The sequence below is a fragment of the Drosophila subpulchrella genome, chromosome 2R (assembly GCF_014743375.2).
Source record: "Drosophila subpulchrella strain 33 F10 #4 breed RU33 chromosome 2R, RU_Dsub_v1.1 Primary Assembly, whole genome shotgun sequence".
In the NCBI taxonomy this organism is placed as follows: Eukaryota; Metazoa; Arthropoda; class Insecta; order Diptera; family Drosophilidae; genus Drosophila; species Drosophila subpulchrella.
The window spans coordinates 10019132-10037760 of NC_050611.1; the positions used below are offsets into that span (position 1 = coordinate 10019132).

General features: G+C 40.0%; 5 protein-coding genes across 19 annotated transcripts; 2 read left to right on the forward strand and 3 right to left on the reverse strand.

The window, feature by feature from the left end:
• Positions 1–1361: 1361 nt before the first annotated feature.
• Positions 1362–7118, reverse strand: LOC119550509 (TATA-binding protein-associated factor 2N). Of its 2 annotated transcripts, XM_037859214.1 has the most exons (6): positions 6515–7118; positions 3600–4092; positions 3460–3486; positions 3231–3342; positions 2427–2855; positions 1362–1665 (listed from the first exon to the last, which is right to left on the reverse strand). In XM_037859214.1, exons 1-6 carry the CDS (start codon positions 6530–6532, stop codon positions 1458–1460), a joined length of 1287 nt encoding a protein of 428 aa, XP_037715142.1. In that variant the 5' UTR covers positions 6533–7118; the 3' UTR covers positions 1362–1457. The 2 variants fall into 2 exon arrangements, with proteins under 2 accessions (XP_037715142.1, XP_037715143.1); XM_037859215.1 differs by lacking the exon at positions 2427–2855 and having other exon boundaries at positions 3273–3342.
• Positions 7119–8696: 1578 nt separating this feature from the next.
• Positions 8697–15545, reverse strand: LOC119549107 (chondroitin sulfate N-acetylgalactosaminyltransferase 1). 2 transcript variants are annotated; one of them, XM_037856846.1, is made up of 5 exons: positions 15345–15545; positions 10292–11358; positions 9966–10102; positions 9585–9887; positions 8697–9523 (listed from the first exon to the last, which is right to left on the reverse strand). In XM_037856846.1, the coding sequence occupies exons 2-5, from the start codon at positions 11328–11330 to the stop codon at positions 9380–9382; spliced, it is 1623 nt and encodes a 540-aa protein (XP_037712774.1). In that variant the 5' UTR covers positions 11331–11358; positions 15345–15545; the 3' UTR covers positions 8697–9379. The 2 variants fall into 2 exon arrangements, with proteins under 2 accessions (XP_037712774.1, XP_037712776.1); XM_037856848.1 differs by having other exon boundaries at positions 15415–15536.
• Positions 12136–15348, forward strand: LOC119549111 (synaptobrevin). Of its 7 annotated transcripts, XR_005219385.1 has the most exons (5): positions 12136–12277; positions 12548–12604; positions 13552–13886; positions 14176–14387; positions 14968–15348. XR_005219385.1 is itself a non-coding variant. In XM_037856857.1 (4 exons), the coding sequence occupies exons 2-4, from the start codon at positions 12558–12560 to the stop codon at positions 15042–15044; spliced, it is 459 nt and encodes a 152-aa protein (XP_037712785.1). In that variant the 5' UTR covers positions 12137–12277; positions 12548–12557; the 3' UTR covers positions 15045–15348. The 7 variants fall into 7 exon arrangements, 6 of the variants coding, with proteins under 6 accessions (XP_037712785.1, XP_037712788.1, XP_037712791.1 ...); XM_037856857.1 differs by lacking the exon at positions 14176–14387 and having other exon boundaries at positions 12137–12277; XM_037856860.1 differs by lacking the exon at positions 14176–14387 and having other exon boundaries at positions 12137–12277; positions 13624–13886.
• Positions 15546–15588: 43 nt separating the features above from the next.
• On the reverse strand, positions 15589–17059 carry LOC119549109. 4 transcript variants are annotated; one of them, XM_037856853.1, is made up of 6 exons: positions 16899–17059; positions 16639–16808; positions 16416–16566; positions 16207–16353; positions 16019–16156; positions 15589–15827 (listed from the first exon to the last, which is right to left on the reverse strand). In XM_037856853.1, the coding sequence occupies exons 2-6, from the start codon at positions 16749–16751 to the stop codon at positions 15609–15611; spliced, it is 768 nt and encodes a 255-aa protein (XP_037712781.1). In that variant the 5' UTR covers positions 16752–16808; positions 16899–17059; the 3' UTR covers positions 15589–15608. The 4 variants fall into 4 exon arrangements, with proteins under 4 accessions (XP_037712781.1, XP_037712782.1, XP_037712784.1 ...); XM_037856854.1 differs by having other exon boundaries at positions 16639–16834; positions 16899–17043; XM_037856855.1 differs by having other exon boundaries at positions 15685–15827; positions 16002–16156.
• On the forward strand, positions 16751–18610 carry LOC119549108. 4 transcript variants are annotated; one of them, XM_037856850.1, is made up of 5 exons: positions 16751–17471; positions 17522–17666; positions 17719–17848; positions 17902–18051; positions 18115–18610. In XM_037856850.1, the coding sequence occupies exons 1-5, from the start codon at positions 17344–17346 to the stop codon at positions 18330–18332; spliced, it is 771 nt and encodes a 256-aa protein (XP_037712778.1). In that variant the 5' UTR covers positions 16751–17343; the 3' UTR covers positions 18333–18610. The 4 variants fall into 4 exon arrangements, with proteins under 4 accessions (XP_037712778.1, XP_037712777.1, XP_037712780.1 ...); XM_037856849.1 differs by having other exon boundaries at positions 17723–17848; XM_037856852.1 differs by having other exon boundaries at positions 17334–17471; positions 17527–17666.
• The last annotated feature ends 19 nt before the right edge of the window (positions 18611–18629 follow it).

Genomic DNA, 18629 nt, shown 5'->3' on the forward strand with positions numbered 1-18629 from the left:
ACTTCAATATTATTGTATCCCTTCAATTACTTGAATATTTCTTTCACTCTTTAATTGTAGACAGATTTCATTTTATGTCTATTCTTTTATAAAGATTTCATAAACTTGTCTGAAACAAATTAATGTGGTTGGTTTTGTTATTGTTTTTAAGAAGTTTTTTCCTATGTTTTCTTAATCTAATTATTGTTTAACTCTTTATTTATGTTAAAATAAAAATTATTTTTAACCCTTTAATTTTTTGAATATTTATTTCAGTACTTATTATTAAAAATTATTATTTTTAAAAATTATTTTGAGGCGGTCTATTCCAATATTTTTCTTTGTTTCTGTCCCGTTTTTGCTTTAGTTATGTATTTATTTTTGTACTTTATTTATTATCTTTTAATATATTTGCTTCATTTTTTAATTGATTCCGTCTTTTTGTTTGCTGTTTATATTCATTAATTTGTGTTTATCCAAAAATAGTTTAATTTACGTTTATAAATTTATAATTTATTTCAGTATTTACTAGGTGTATTTTTTTAAATTAACTTTTTTTATTTTGTTTCCCCTATTTTGTGTTTTATTTTTATAAATTATTTTCTTCATATTGTATTTGTTTTGTATTTTTGTTAGGTATGTATTTAATTCTTTGATATTTTTAAAATTGGTATGTTTTTTTATTTTTAGTTCTTTTTATTTTGGTGTGTACCACTTAATACAAAATTGTTTGTTGGGAATACCAATTCCTTTTTTGTTCTTTTCTTCAGTTCTTTATTAAGTGTATACGTTTATCTTTTTTATTATTTATTATTTTATTAATTATTTTATAAATTATTTTATTTGTTATTTTTTATTATTATTTTATTATTTATTATTTTTTTTATAGATTGCTTAGCTATTTATTGCTAAAACTTTTATTTACACTTTTTTGTGTTTACTTATGATTTTCCAATTTTTTGTGTTTTTAAGTGTAATTAAACTTTTTAATATTCATTTCTTTGTTTTTTATTTTTTCATCTCTTCATTATTTGGCCATTTCTTCTTAATATTTTCAAAATATTATTTTGTTATTTATTTATTGTTAATTTATTTAATTAAATCTATTAATCAGGCTCTGGGTCTCTCAAAAAGAAAGTTTATTGTAATAATAAAAGTAAATGTATTACCTCCTAGCTAAGAATGAACCACATGAACAATAAAGTAAACTGTACTTCCAACTAAAAATACTGCTTGTTTCTTATTACCCTCCACAAAAAAGCAACTCGTATTGAGGATCTTTGAAAATTGTTTATTTGAGCAAAGCTGTGCCACACATAAATAGTTTCTTTGGAGACTTAGCTTACGAATTACACATAAATACGGACGGTAGGTTACACTAAGCCCGGCCACGCCCACCGGGTGGGCCTCCCTCCCAGCCGCTGCACTGCATCCGTTCCTGGATCGGGATATGGATTTGGTTCTGGCTCCTCGTCCAGTTACTGGCCAGCCGAGCCCGAACTTCCCTCGGCGGCTGTCTGGGCAGCTGGGATGGGCATGCTCTGACCACCAGCACCACCACCACTGTTGCCTCCACCATTTCCGGCGGCACTCGCCGTGTTTCCTGTTCCATCCGACGGAGTGTCCGCGTCCCGTTCGAGCAGATAGCTGACGCCTAGAGGACGTGCTCGGCCACCATAGGAAGAGCTACAAGGGGCGACAAGAGGGCAAGCCTATCTTAATGCCGTGACCGATTCCGAAGCCAATTCCGTGCGGGGAATAAGTGTGGATACACTCAGTCACAAATAAATAGCCCTGAATTCCTGGGGAACTTCTATTACGTTTTTGAGAAAACAATTACTTTGTATATACATTTAGGAACTATCTACAAAATATCCCAACAATCATTCGATGGGATATTAGAAAATTGATATTTTGTCGTTGCACAATGCTTATATATATCTTTAGTTCCCTCATTATTTTTTATAAATACAGGAAGAACCATTTAAAAGCTAAATGAAAATGAATTCTGATGAAGAATTAAAATGTTACTCTGATTTATAGGTATCTCCATATAAATGGGTCCAGCATGAATTTATGGTAATTATTTTAAGACAGTATACTTTGGAGGAGACAACTTTTTAGAACGGGAGTACATATTAATAAAAAAACGATTTTTGATAAAGATGAATGATTCCATTCTAACGATCCTGGTAAAGTGAACCATGATTTATCGCTAGGTCCATACTTATCGCTAGTTTGTGTACAAAAATGTAAAAGATGTTTTAGGGATTTGGTATACTTTAAAGGGAAAGAATTTTGAGAATGGATCTAAATACTTTAAAGTAAGAAAATTCCTCTAATTAATTGTTTCTTTCATTTAATGAAGTTACTCAAAGTCAAGGCTATCTTATTTGTCTGAGTGCGCTGATGTTGCTGTTGCAGGGGCAGCACCCACTGCAACTTACCTCTGTGCATCCCGCTCCCTGTCCCGCTCCCGTTCCCGTTCCCGCTCCCGACTGCCGCCGCTGCCGCTTGAGCCGCTGCTGCTGCCGCTGCTGCTGCTGCTGCTACCGCCAGATCCGCTGCTGCTGCCGCTGCTGCCCCCGACCTTCTCCTGATCCCCCAGATAGGTCCAGCTGCCGGGACCTCCCTCCGAGCCCAGGACATTCGTGTGGCCACCCACTCGCGAACTGTCGCTGCCAATGGCCGAGGAGGTGACCTTGGAGCCGCCGGCATAAGGACAATTTCCGGAGATTCGGCCGCAGGGTGAACTACTCATCGAGGAGGAGGGTCGGGCATAGGAGTATCCTCCGTATCCTCGACTCCTGTCACTTTCGTCCTCATCGGTGGCAAAGTAATAGCCACGTCCGGAGTTATCGAAACCGGATTGGCCCCTGATGATCCGTTTAAAGTTGTCGGCCCAGCGGAAGCGGAAGCGGTTGTCAACGGGGCGGATACGGGTTTTTCGGGCGGAAAATAGTGAGTGCAGTGGCAGTTTTTGGAGTGCATTACGGATTTGATTTGGTTTGGAATGGTTTGATTGGCCAGCCGTGGAGCATCCGCAGTGTCCACAGTGTTGTTGTAGTTGTTGTGTGGTGTATTGTTCATGTTGTTGTTGTACATGTATGGTTGTTTTGCGTGTTGTTCAGTTGTTGTATGAAAGTAGAGAGTAAAAACGAAAAGAACTCAGAGATAGAAAGCCGACAATGCATAGATAGCTGACAACATGGATATAAACAACATATATACACAAAAGAGTGCGACGATACCTGTAGGTCTCATCCCAAGGGCGATAGTTGCGAAAATCATACCTGGAGTAGTAGCGATCGTACGGATCGTAGCGCTCATAGCCGCCGGACCTGAAGCGATCGTAGTAGCGGTCTGAAATCGAAGTATAATCATTAAGGGATATATAATTCAAAAAATAATTAACTTCATTTCATTAAGATATTTTTTTATGAAAATAATTTACTCATTGAAAGGGATAACTAAACGTACCTCTTGAAGACCCCTCGCTGTAGCGATCTGAAATCGAAATAAAATGGTAGAGGGACATATAATAAAAACCGTAAAGAATTTACTTTAAACTCAATATTTTTTTTGATAATTTACATTCCGAAGAGTATAATTTAACATACCTCTTGAAGACCCCTCGCTGTAGCGATCACCACCGTAGTAACGATCCCTGTTGTCGTAACCATAACCTCGCTCCCGATCATAGGACCCTCCATAGCCGGATCCCCTTCTGTAATCTTCGTAGCCACGCCCCTCGTACCGATCGTAGGTCCTGGGAGTGTACCGATCGTCGTAATAACGAGAGCGATCGTAGTAACGGTCGTAATCCCGATCCCTGCTGCTGCTGCTACGATCATCATAACCGGAATAGTACCAGGCACTGCTGCCGCGCATATCGTCGCCAGTTCGACTGGAATATCCGCTATAGTACCGATCCCTATCCCGATCCTCGTAACATCTAACGCAGCGTGATTGACGGCTCTTTCCTCGGAGCACGGAGTCAATGATTCCAACGCTCGCAGTGGCCAGCTGCTGATCCTTGGAGTTCCCACTTGAACGAGCTTCAGGTCCTGTCACTGCTGACTGGACACAGACGAGCAGGGTCAGGCAGGATAACTGAAAAAAGGATAATTTTAGCAAGAATTATAAATATCAGTTAATCATTGGGATTATCAAGAACATGATTCAAGTCTAAGCAAAGTTTCTCATAATGATACAAAACAGTTGTGGTTTATTTCTTAAATGATGTTAGGTTTAATATCTAAACTATAAGTAAATGAATGATTTTCTATTTAGCTGCGTTATTCATAATAATTTAATTAACATATTACTATTGCAAATGACTATGACTAACTAGTTATTGCATTTCATCTCTAATCATTTTTAAAGCATTATATCATGAATAACTCTTATTCACGATGAATAGGGTGGTGATAGCGTGGTGATATCATTCCATAGAAGATTTAGAAAAAGAGCACACAGTTCTAAATGTGAATAATAGGTAATTGTATAAATAAATAGGGTTTTAAAATGTGAACCACTTTGGTTTATTTGGCTTTAAACTCAGTGATCTAGTTCTAGCAATAGATAAGATCCCTTAAAAGCAATCAATTTAACATACATACATATGGTCCATAGGTGATATTCTATTCTCTGTATGAAAAGCGCGATCGTCATTACTTGATTGGCTTTAATTGCCGCTGAGTACGGGGCCTATCGCAATCGGCTAAGCCGGGGAATCAGCCAGCCAATACATATCTCACGGTTCAGGGGCCAACTGGGCCAAAACCCAGAGCTACCATGGCAGCCTCCGATCGTAATTGAGGCGCCCTCCGCCCACAGATGAGCACCAGCAAAATGGACGACATCGCCGTGTGGCCAGTCGGCGTGAAATATGATCAGCTACCCCGGCGATTATGCAATGGGTTTTGGGCCAGGCCAGATGCTTCTGGCCCAGCACCAAGTACTCGGGGTGGGCCCCATAGCATTGACATCATTTCTGGGCCCCTCTCATGGCTGCATGAATCAGATTTGGATTCGGAATCGGAATCATAACTCCACTGGCATATGTTAAAGCCGAAAAAAAATTCGAGAATGACCAGCCCAAGCAGAGTTAATCATGGAAAATATTTTGCTAGCTGGCCGCCACGCTTTGTTAGCCAAGCATCAGGAACAACTTCCGGCCGGGTCGATGGTGTTGGCTTAGGCATGTGGGGAATGGATCGACGCGACTTGTCACTGACTCTGGCCAACTTCATTAGAATAATTATATTTCGAGCGAGTACCATATGAATGTGGTAAATTGTTTTCCTGAGACCGGGTCGTTGCCATCGAAAACTTATGAATGGGGCACTGGATTTGGTCTTTTTTGGTACAGCCAAATTTACATAACATAATCGTAATATTTCAGGGGTTGCATAATGTGTTCTACAAATGTTACATAACACTATTTCGAGGTCACTTTTGGAGAGTCCCACGGGTAAACTAGGGGGGATGTTTATCCATTCAAGACGGATTGTCCTTGCTTAACTTTTGTTATTCAAAATCTCATTTGAGAGGAAAAGAATGGCTGTCAGAAATGGATTTATTTTCCATTCTGCAAAGGTCTTTTAAAAAGATCTTAGGGTAGTTCTTTGTTATGTACAATAAATTAAATGTAGTGCACGATCAGTGATTTATAAAAGAAAGGATTTATGAGAGTTTCGTGCATTGAGAACGACTAATATAAAAATATGAATATAAATTAATAAGTCAAGAAAACATTTATTATGGCAATATTTGCTCTAACACAGTTTCTGAAAGTTGAATTTTTTTAAATCCCAATATTTTAAACATTTATTATCTACATATTTGCCATATCACAGTGTTTAAAAGATGAAATTTCCTAAATCCCACTATTTACATATGTGTTATTTGGTGCTTAAAGGAATTACTGAAGAGCCTAATTGACCGTTAAATTTTAGGAATATAATCCATTACAAAAGTCAGGAATTTATTAAACTTTTTAAGGCTAAAAGGTTCTTAAAAAATATGTAAAGTATTTTTAGCTCAGTCGAATTCCGAAGAACTACACTTAACATCATTTTTTTGAATGAGACTGTTTATTGTCTAATAATACTAAATATAAACCATTACAAAAATCATGAGTTTATTAAACTTTTTAAGGTTAAAAGGTTCTTAAAAAATGTGTAAACTTTTTCTAGCTCAGTCGAATTCCGAAGAACTACACTTTATGTCATTTTTTTTAATGAGACAATAAATATTTTAGTGGGTAAGTATAATTAATAAAAGGGGAATAATCATCTTTAAGTCTAATGGATTTTGTCTATATCGTTATGGAAGGATTCACCTGAGGTACAATACTGTACAACCCGACTATAAATTATGTCGCTATACAAAATAGGTTCAACGAATTGCACAGAAGTGAAAATGTAATATATGAGCACTATATTGAATCCCAGGAAATTGAAATAGATATTCTTAGGTATTCCGGTTGCATCCCGATGCTAGCGGAGAATTCCACGCCTTCAGAACTCACCAACATAATAGCACGCATGGTGACCCCGCTGCACTTGGCTCCACCGAATCGATCACAAATTTAGCACCTGGCACTCGATGTGCCTCTCCAATTTTGGGGGGTAAGACCGAAGATATCCTGTTCACACTGTATCACAACGAGCCAAAGCTTCTCGAACTGGCGTCAGACCGCGAATGATCTGGCCGGAACGGATGGCTCCGTATTTATTTCAACTCTAACCCAAGCTCTGGGTTCTGCCCGAGCCGAGAGCACTGAACCGCGATCCCAGCCCCGGATCATCGTGGCTATTAGAGGTGGTTTTGGTTTTCGGTGGTTGTGCTGATGGCTGTGGTTCGCTGGCACTCGTGGCTAAGGTGTTGGCACCCGGTGAGTTTTTTTTATTTTTTTGGACTGGGCTGGGACGTCGATTTGTCACTTGGCCTGCTCCAACACCTTGGTGGCTCTCGTTTCATGGTCAGTTTGGCTTTCGGAGAATGACAGAGAGGATGTGCCCGAAAAACGCCTTGATTGTCTCATCGAGAAGCGGGTTAATTATGCGTCTGTTGCGTAATGCCCAGCAGAACACTCCTGTGAAATTATCGCGGATTAATCCGGCTTCTCGGGCGGTGATTCACAGAGACTTCAGTCAAAGACTCAGCATGAGATTAGCGTTTCCACTTCCAACTGGAACAAAACACTTTTCAGCGCTTACATAATCCAAGACCGTGACCATGAAAAGGCTTTCCACCTGAAGACATTTCCAATTAAGAAATCTTTTGGGGTTACCCAGAGTCTGTGAATGCCCTTGAGGGAAAAACCTTGTTAAAATTTATTTAATAAATATAAATGATTGCATTTATCAGAATACAAATATAAAGTAAATTTCTGAGGTAATAAAATAATTCAAATTATTATTTTTTAAATAGGTGAAAGACAATACTTAATGCATATTTAGAAATGGTTAAGACAAAACAAGTTTTATACAATCAGAACTTCTATAGATATTTATAATGTACCTTAAATTTGAATTCAAATATGGGGAAAGTAATAAAAATATTTATTGAAATAGGTAACTTAATTTATTGAAATCATTATACCCGTTACTCGTAGAGTAAAAGGGTATACTAGATTCGTCGGAAAGTATGTAACAGGCAGAAGGAAGCGTTTCCGACCCCATAAAGTATATATATTCTTGATCAGGATCACTAGCCGAGTCGATCTAGCCATGTCCGTCTGTCCGTCTGTCCGTCTGTCTGTCCGTCCGGATGAACGCTGAGATCTTGGAAACTATAAGAGCTAGGCTATTGAGATTAGGCGTGCAGATTCCTGAGCTTCTTACGCAGCGCAAGTTTGTTTCAGCAGAGTGCCACGCCCACTCTAACGCCCACAAACCGCCCAAAACTGAGGCTCCTACAGTTTTCATGCTAGAATAAAAATTTTAACTGAAATGTATTGTTCTCATCAATACCTATCGATTGACCCAAAAAAAAGTTTGCCACGCCCACTTGAACGCCCACAAACCGCCCACAAACTTCAAAAAATCGTAAATATGAACGCAGATATCTCGGAAAATATCAAAGATAGAGAAATCGGAATTCAGATTTAGATTCCGTAGGCTTGAGCGCAGCGCAGGTTTGTCACGCGAATATGCCACGCCCACTCTAACGCCCACAAACCGCCCAAGCCTGTGGCGCCCACAATATTCATGCTAGATACAAAATTTTAACTGAAATGTATTGGTCTTGTCAATACCTATCGATTGACCCAAAAAAAACTTTGCCACGCCCACTCTAACGCCCACAACGCTTAAATCTGTCTACCGCCGGTAGGTGGCGCATTTCAACCTCGCTTTGCTGCATATCTCCATTTTCCTTTGGTCCTTTTAGCTGAGTAACGGGTATCTGATAGTCGAGGTACTCGACTATAGCGTTCTTCCTTGTTTTTAAAACCAGAATGTCGGTTGGATGTGCAAAATTAACCCTTACTGCAAATCAATTTTCTGTAAAAGAATTTCAGCTATCAAAGCATGACAAATTACCTTACCAAAAAATATAAAGTCATGGTGGGGGGTTGAGCCGGAATACCGCAGGTGGCGCTATGGATCACCTTCTTCGGCAGCCTGCTCACTGAACCCAAGGCAAAGGTCGTTGGCATCGTCCACCAAAATCATAACCAACCCATGAAAAAAAACAACAGCCAGGCGACAAGTTTAATTAAACGATTTAATTCAGTTTTTACAAAGCGCGCAACAGTCTGGCAGATTTGTTAGGCTCAGTTTGAGATACGATTTCGATATGGTACTCGAAATATATAGTTTCTTGGGCTCTGGAGATTGCATCTAGTTTGCTTCATGGAAGAACAATTTGTGATGTGTGTGGTGTGTACAGTGCGTTTCGTATTTGTGTGTGGCTCTCTGGGGGCGCAACAAGATCAACAATTAAGCTAATTCAACGATTCTGCTAAATACGAGTTATTGTCTCAAGTTGTACAAACTTTATAGCCTACAGTATGCGTGTTTGCATGTGTGAAAAAGTGGCAGTGTTCCTTACGATTTGATTATACTGAAATAGTTAATAAAAGCAAGCCAACAGAAACCTTGATATAAGTACGAAACTTAAGTAATTAAGAAATATCACAAATACTTATATATTCTATCTAAAAAAAAGTCAAATTTAACACGTAGTTGATGAAAATAAGAAATGAAAAAAATATTTAATGGATTTTAAAACTAAATATTAGAACTCGAGCAATGAAATATGTCTATAGGTACGAAATTAGTAGCCTAGATATTTAAACTGTATCACTGCTATCCTTTCACACACACTTGAATGTCCGCCGTAGATAGAAAAGCCAAGCGATTAGGGATACATGGGGGATAGTCGGGTATCACGATATCATCTTGGCCGCATTAGCGGCTGCTATATCATCCCGGAAAGCCAGGAAGCCAAGTTGGGCGTGCGAGGCCTCGTTTAAAGCCCTCGATCGTATGCACGCGCGGTACTGATCGGCTGTCAGCGAACTAGAACAGATCTATAAAATAAAGAAAACCATAAAATATATATAAAACAAAGTTTAACAAGTATTGTTATACCTTAGTGTGCCAGCGATGAAAGATTCCTGGATCGGTGGCCCGGATGATTTTGATTTTCGAGCGCACATACTTTCGGTAGAGCATCACATCCTCGCCACCCCATCCTACGATCTCCTCCTCATCGAAGCCCCGGACCTGCAGGAAGTTCGAGCGGTACTGACAAGTCATCCCGTAGCCAAAGTCCCGCCAGAATCCCGTGTCCCTTGAGATGACCAGCTGTTCCTCATCGCCGGGCAAAGGTTTGCCCTGCAGCGAGTATACCACATGGGGATTGTATAGACTAAAGACCACCGGGTAGTAGACCTATGTATTATAGGGAAAATAATGATATATAAATACAAACTGTTTCTTTTTTAAGTCTTTCATAGCAAATTCATTTACCTTTTTGCCTGGAGCGGAGTTCCAGCGACAGCGCTCAAGAAATCTGGTGGTGAACATAATGTCAACGTCGCACATAAAGAGCAGTACATCCTCTCCTGAAGGTTGAATATGCTCGGCTCCCAGTCTCAAAGCCTTGGCTGTAAGTAATATAGCCACGATTATTACAGCAAATAATAACTTTACTAAAACAATAAGAAGGAACTAAGTAATATCTTTACGGTAGATTAATTTCATTAGACCAAAGAAAAAATATTCATTATATTTTAATCTTGACTTTTTGAATTTACCATTAAAAAACTAAGGAAATATTGCATCATTGTGCTTACCCCTGCTAAAAGTCTCATTGAGGGCCAGAAACTGTGTCCTTTGGGATCGGCCTGCCAATCGTTTGGCTTGGTTCAATCCGTTTGTACCAAAATACACCACAATGAGTTCCAATCGACGATCTTCGAGCTTGGCGAACATCTGCAGGAAGCTGCGAAAGCTGTGCAGACGTCCTGACAAGGGCAGTATCACATGGATAACGGGTGGACTGTGACTTGGATCTGCACTACCATTATGCAAATGCGATGATAACTCCGATAGCTGTACGGTTTGTAGGGGAGCGAAAGGTCGCATGACTAGGGCCCTCCTCACAGGACTCGCCTGGTGCTTAACACTCTGGAAATACAGCTCGTACTGGGTGCCTGTGGTGGGCTCATTACGATATATGCCCTCGATAAAGTCATCCAAAGTATATTTAATCACATCCGAGGGGTAACCTCCGGCAGAGCTAGCTCCCTTTGCTCGTATCCTCGCCGAATGGTTCCTGTTTAGGCTCTCCAGGGCTTTGTTTACTGCCTCGATGAGATCTCGACGTCTATAGCCAATGGGTTTCTCCACCACCCGCTTGCCCAGTCCCAAATCGATGGGATATACCCGGGTGAAGGTGAAGTGATTGTAGGGTATCAGCTCGTACTCATTATTCAGCGGCAGTCCATGCAGTATTTCGGCGGCACCCACCTGCTTGCGAATATAACTACTGCAGTCGTAGTGGTGACCCAGTGGAGCGGTTGGTGGACCCACGGTGGTTTCTTGCAGCTGGAGACTGCCATTGGATATCTTGGCAGCACTGCGATTATTTTGTAGAAACAGAATTTGAGTGCGAAGGCCCAAAACCTCTTGTTTTAGCCGCTCAATTTCCGCCTCCCGTTCACTTAGCGCATAACTAAATCCACTAGATTCACTGGGGTTGTTGTGTTCCGTTTCCCTCGCCGTAATCTCGTCGAATCCGCATTTTGTGAGCACCACTATAGAGGCGGCTGTCACCAGGGCGAACAGCAGCAGCAGTCGCAGCAGCAACTTGGAAACCAGCGAGTTATGCATTTTCCATAGTTCCCTTAAGGTTTTCTATCTGAAATTGGAATAGTTCCAAAAGACCATAAGTATTTAGTTATATTTTTGCAATTCTCTGAGGCGGTTTTAACAATCGGTTCTAATATATTATCGCTTAAGTTGTTTAATAAATAATTATATTAGAGTCTTTAAAATTTGGTTTCCTTCGGTCTTTCTCAAAAAATCGGTAAAAGAATTCTTAAAGATCCTTTGATCTACCAGTATATTTATATACAAATCTCCTACATATAAAAAGATTTAAAATTCTGGCTTATTAAACGCCCTAATCATAAAATATTTCAAAAGGCTATGAAAGAATTGATAGATATCATACAATGCACAATATACCATCTATCATCTACAATAATTTTTTAAGGCACATTTTTTTTATCTTGATGTTTATTGTTGAACTAAGGGTCCACCTGTTTCTCCTCTTTCATGAATATGATTCATACTTTTCCCGATCTGGTAATAACAATTCTAAAAATTTTAAAATATGTTTTAGGCATTTAGATAATGTAATGTAGTTTTACGTATGTAGATATATCTACATACACCTTACACGCTATTTTGACATACCCTGACTACCCTTCTCCATGGTTTGAGTCATCGCTTTAGTGCGGTTCCTTTTTTTAAGACTTGTGATATGTTCAAAGGAAAATATGTGTGATCTCTTGCTGGATACTTAAAACATTTTCTTTTTTTTCTTGTTATTAAACTATAATTTCTATACTTAAACTCACCTAAATATAATTTATAAGTAAACTTCATTTTTTATAATTCAGGATTTTAAATTTTTCCATGCATAGTATTGAAAAAATAAAAACGGTCACACTTTGATCACAAGCTGATATTTATAAAAGAAATTATTGCGTTATTATAACGTAGCCTTTGAAAACCCTAAATAACCAGCAGTATTCTAGAGGCATATTGACGTGGTGAGTGCTTGGGCGTTGTTTTTTTCATTTTTCACCCAAGTAAACAGAGTTGGTTGGCATTGCCGAGCGCAACAAGTTCCCCAATCGCCCAGAAGTAGTGTATGGTGTCGACTTTCGGAACCGAGTGAATCATTCCAACAAGCAGATAAGGTGGTCGCAGCCTTTTGTTTTCTGCAATTTCTAGTTACTACCTATTTCTGGGTGTGCGTGTGTGACGGACCTTGCATTTTACTTAATAAAACAGCGAATTGGTTAATTTTCCCCCCGCAGAAACTTCATAATGGAGAACAACGAAGCCCCCTCCCCCTCCGGATCCAACAACAACGAGTAAGTGGTGGAATTCCATCTAATAAGAGCACAGAGGCAAGAGAAGTCCGATGAGAATTGCTCCGGATATGACTGTTCTTGAACCATTTGAACGGCCATAGTGCAAGTATAGGGATCTAAAGATTTACGCTCGCTCTATAAAGACGGCAGCGGAGAATTTCGAACCAGCGTCGCAACGCTGGAAGAAAACCCGAAAACCGGCCGCGTCATAATAGAGATGGGCGCGTGACTGTATTTTTAGCACGACACGGCACGCCTTAAAATTAAAAAACATATTTAACATATATCTTTTCTTTTTTGAAAAAACTATTGAGTTTTAGAAAGATTCACTTTACAAAGATCTTTAATATTTGTTAAAAAAAACCATTTCAATTTGAGAATTTTTTATTTTTATTTTTCAAAACCTTTTAACAATTTTTAACGTTAGTTTCTTTTTTACTAGTGCATTATACATGCAAATACGTACAAGTTCAGATGAATTTTATTTAATTATCAAAAATTCGTTTCTATTTCACTTTAAGTCATTTTAAAAACCATTATGGTGAACCGGACCTTAAAATTAAGTTATCACCTAAAATGTTTTACCGGTAGAAAGTTTAATTTAAGTTCTAAAAAAGAAAAACGTTCGAAGCGTTGTCAGGCCTTTTTTCCGTTTGCTATAAACTAATTATTATTTTTATAATGAAACACCTTTGTAAAGAAAGAAAGTATTTACAGTATATATGTCGCATAAATCTTGAAGGTAAATTTGTATAGCCACACAAAGACACGCCTCCATAGACCGAAAGTAATAACGATAATTTCTTATCGGACAAGGGTATCCCCACATATAAATGATATACGTATGTCCATCAAGACTCTTGCTTTTGTGCTCTGTATCTGAACGATCTATCTGCTGCTCTTCATAAGTGTAAGCATCCCCCACAAAAACACATAATATTGTACAGTTTTCCCATACTTCCGCCGCCGCCGAACGCAAATGACAACCACTACAACCAATTCGGGGATCATCAAATCAGCAACAACAATGCAAACAAGCGACTGCAGCAGACCCAGGCCAAGGTGGACGAGGTGGTGGGGATCATGCGGGTGAACGTGGAGAAGGTCCTGGAGCGGGACCAGAAGCTGTCGGAGCTGGGCGAACGGGCGGACCAGCTGGAGCAGGGAGCCTCCCAGTTCGAGCAGCAGGCCGGCAAACTGAAGCGCAAGCAATGGTGGGCCAACATGAAGATGATGATCATCATGGGCGTCATCGCCGTCGTGCTGCTAATCATAGTGCTGGGTGAGTTTTCCTATTTTATACCGCTTCGACTTGTGCTTTCTGGGGCTTTTGGTTGCGGTTTCTTCTCGATCAGGCAGAAGAGAAGTAGTATAGCTAGGTGGCTGGTTTGGTTTTGGTTCTATCATGTCTAATATCGCACTTCGACGCCCTGCAAACGCCCTAATCTTGCTCAACTTGTGGTCGAGGTTCTCTACCAACTAATTCATGTGGCCCACAGCTAACCAATCCAATAACAGATACTCGTTCTCATACTGATGACAACCCGTTGTGAATTTCTGTTTACTTGCAGTGTCGCTTTTCAATTGATACAATTAAACACACACAGAAAAAAAACTAAAGCAAAGCCAACAAAAAATAAAAATGCAATACAGTAAGGTTAAGGTTCAGATTGATCGTTAAATACGATAGTGTACGTGTGTACCCGGCTCCTACTATATACACTTACAATTGTATATTATATTTTATAAACGTCTTAAGCTAAGCAACTCTAAAACTCTGAAGGTAATTGTTGTTTCTGTGTCTGTCCTAAGTGTTAATTATCATTATATTTGTTTAGTCTATATGTGGGAAGATTAGAACCTCGTTGTATACGTGTGTGGATCGTACACGATAGAATGAAAAGCATTCGTTTAGTTTGACTTTAAAACAAGACAAGTAATGGATTCTTAAAAACCCTATGGAAAGGGATAAAATATTTCTACCTATTGATTGCAATATTGGTAGCAAGTTTGAAAAAGTTTAAGGTTTATAAGAAAATTCATTTGTTAAGAAATCATTCCCCAACTTCAATTTATTTAACAGTATGTTATTTAATAGTAAGTTATAGTATGAATCGTTTTATTGGGCAGGCGTTATCAGTTATTCATCAAAGAAAACCATTTTCAAAATGAAATCACTGTATAATTATTATGTACGCTGAGTTTGGAATTTGATAAGAAATATAGTGACTCATTTATTTTCAAGAAGTAAATATTTATAGAGGGGTTTATAGTTCGATGATTGGGAACTTTCTAGATATACCACATCTCGATTCTAATATAAAGCTATTTCAAACATCTAACAATGTGTTCTCCCCTTTTAGTGTCCGTTTGGCCAACTAGCAGTGACAGTAGTGGTGGAGGAACTAAGGCCATAGCCACCCAGGCACCGCAGCACTAGAGGCATCCAAGAAGTGAGGTAAACACACGGATACGAAACGGAAAAGGACCAAACAACCAGATCTGGGACGGAAACCTTTGTGGTCTTTCCGAACAGGAGAGGAAAATCAAAATGGAAACCTACTAAAAAATTTCTTCTAGCATATATTCTATTTAAGAATGTAATTATTAAAACTTAATGTTACACCTAACACTTTTATGTATTGTAGCCGAGACCAGAAGTCCCTTTAAATGTGTATTGCATATGTACGATTATATATACGTGTACGTAATCCAATTGAAAATACATAATTCCACATACACTATAACCAGTCCAAGGAAGTCCGCAGGACTTTTTAAAAAACGTTTCACAGACAAAGCCATTTATTTACATTCAGCGACGATGGTTAAATTGCGATTATCGATTTTCCGGCAATCCGAATCGAATCAAGACGACTGAAGTCGCGCCACCCAGACAAACTTGTCCCATCGACACATCGAGACACTGAGCAACTGAGAGGAGGAAGCCTCGTTCCGCGTAAACAGTCCGTCCCAGCTGTTCCGATAGTCCGCGCATGCGTCCCGCTCACTCGGTTTCTTGTCGATAAAATAGGTACTTAAATATACCCTCAACGTTCGCGTCCCATCCCATCAGCTCCAAAAAAGACGCAGTCGTCCATACGTAGCCCATGTACAGGGCGAAGAAGTTGAGGTAGTACAGCTGACCGATCAGTATATAGTCCCCGTTTGAATCGTAGTGATAGAAATGGGGCCTTCGCAGCGAGGCGGCAAAGACTACGACGAACTGTGGGGCAAGAATGGGAGCTACATTGTAATTTTGGAATCACTAACCATAGTAAAGTGACAGATTAAGATGTATGTATTGTATGTAAAAACTTGCTGTTAAATTATTTGTATACCTATTTAAACTAAGATTCATCTTAAGCTGTCAGAATTTTAAAAACATAAGTGTCATTACATTTTCGAGACGCTTACCACGTTCGAGATCATGGTGTATACAAGCAGGGTAGGAAACTCTATGGTAACGCGCTTCATTTCGGCGCATACTATGATGCCAAAGCAAGTCAGCACGAATATCCTCTCGCTCCACAGGATCACCTTGTTCCGGGTGGTCTGAGGTGAAACAGGTGAGTGTCGGTGGCCATAGCACATTTCTTACCTACGAAGAGGCCTCTTTGGTGCTTGACTGCCTTGTTGCCGTATATTACACTGATGATCATCATGAGGAAGGTGAGGAAGACTGACAGGATGAGGCTTACGTACGGGGCTCGTTTGGCGGGCTTCATGATCGACATGGTATTCACCTCGTACTGAAGATTGGATCAAAAATAAAGGTACATACGAATTACACAGGCTTAGACTATCCACTTACCGTCCAGAGGCCCGCCAAAACCCGAACCCACATAGGCTTCTTAACGATGAGATGGTAAAAGAAACCGTAAAGCTGGATGGACAGGAAGCTGATGAGGAACTGGACCAGGCTGAGGTAGTAGCGTTCCGCCAGAAAGTCCTTTAGGGGCTTGCTGGAGGGCGGGATGATGGATTGGAAGACCTATCAAAAGGCTGCAGAGCCACGACCGCGAATCACTACTCACATCTCCATGGCCACCGAGACCTGAATCTGCCCGATGACGAGCATAATAATGGTCACCTTGTATGTGGGTCCTATCAAACTCTTCCGGCGCGGTTGGGGGTTTTCACGCAACATATGTACAGACGCTCTAGGTCTGGAACTGTTTCTGGAGTGGCTTGTTTCGATTCACATCTAAATTTATGAAAAAAAACATCAAACTATCAGAAAAATAAATGCCAACTGTTCTGACCGCCATCGGGATCGCGATAAGTTGGATTTTACCTTTTGGTTGATTTTGCGGTTTGAATACTCCCTTGCAGCTTGTAAAAGGCCTGCAAAGGTAAAACTATATGGCGGATATAGTATGTTGTGTAACTGGGTAACTGCCATTTTCAATTTTGTGACTTAATATGCTTAATAAGCAATACTAAAAAGGCCTGGATATCTGCGTTCTATAAAGTCCTCACAGAAAATATAGTATTTAAGTACTCCCTTTTTTGAAAACACAACCTATTTAGAAAAGGTTGTTCTGGAATTCACAAAATCGGGCAGGGTGCTATAAAGAAGATCATGATAAAAAGAATATAAATTTTGAAAAAATCTAAATATAAACCCTCTTACCCTTATATCACTAAGGCCTTGACTTCTCCATTAAGTTTGAACGTAGTTGCCGTTGGTTTCTGTATTCCTTACTCCGACACAAAACCCGGGCCACGCCCACAACTCCATGGAGGACCGCCGACTGAGGATGCGGGCCTATAGGAAGGCCCGCCGGAAGTTCGCCTGTGTCGTTTATATGGTGACCATAGCCTGGATGGTTCTGGCTCTATTGCAGTGGCTCCTGGTCAGCCTAATGTGAGTGGGAAGATGCTGTGGAACCTTTTTTATATCATTTGACCTTTCAGCTCAGATATAACCCTGGTCTTCATTAATCTTTACTGGATTAGTGTGATCTTCTTTGCTTTGGCCATGGTTATGGTCACACTGTTCATATTCTTCGAGAAGATCCGCTTCATCATTGGTCTCAACTGGCTGATCACCGTGCTGATAGTAAGTATTCCGTGAACAAATTCTGCCTGATCTCCCATTTCGATTCCATCGGCTAGGTGGAGTTCGTGATTATAGGTATATTCGCTCTGGTGGCCCGATCTCTTTGGCCAGATCTTATAATGTGGTTTTTCATCTGCGTGCTACTGGTCTTCCTGTTCGTTCTGCTGGGTTCTATAATACCAGTAAGGATTATGTTGTTTTTTCTTCTGCTTCTTCTTGATAAAATTTTCCCCAGCACGATCTTACATTGGACGTTGTAATCCTGTTTGTAATGGCCTTTATTTTTCTGATCGTCACCATCTTCTTTGTCATGATGCACATTCTGATCGCTATGCCCTATTCCTTCGTAGTGTTCCAGATCTTCATCAGCGTTATCGTGCTGTTGGTAAGAAGTTTTAGCTCTAAGGGTTACTTGTAGGTAGGGATTGACCTATACTTTTGCCACCAGTTCGTGATGTACCATGCACAGACGATCAACGGTGGACGCTTCGCCGAGATGCGACTCAACGATCACCTGCTGGCCTCCCTCATCCTCTTCCACGACTTCATCATCATCTTCCTGCTGACCTTCTATGCCCAGATTGTCTACCGGGTCGCTTCGAGAGCCTCGACAACTACGGGGTCTCCACTTTTTGCCACCTGGGCAGACACGACGCCGATTATTGAGAATATCGATGAAGATTTCGCGACAGAAGAGGACATAACCAGCGAAGTTGACGGTGAACCTTCTCGCGAACTATCACCCGACGAAGAAAGCATGGTGTTCTTCTAATGGATGTGTCTGACTTTTCTGGGCATTTACTGATGGAGAGACTAATTGCCCGTCGACTTAAAACCTGTGTCCATTGGCAGGCCAAGGATAATTTCAGGATTCAAGGGCCTGGCGTCCGGATGATATCAATAAACACTTACAATAAAATAACAACATTCTTATAAAATGTTAAGCCTCTGATTTTTCCATTC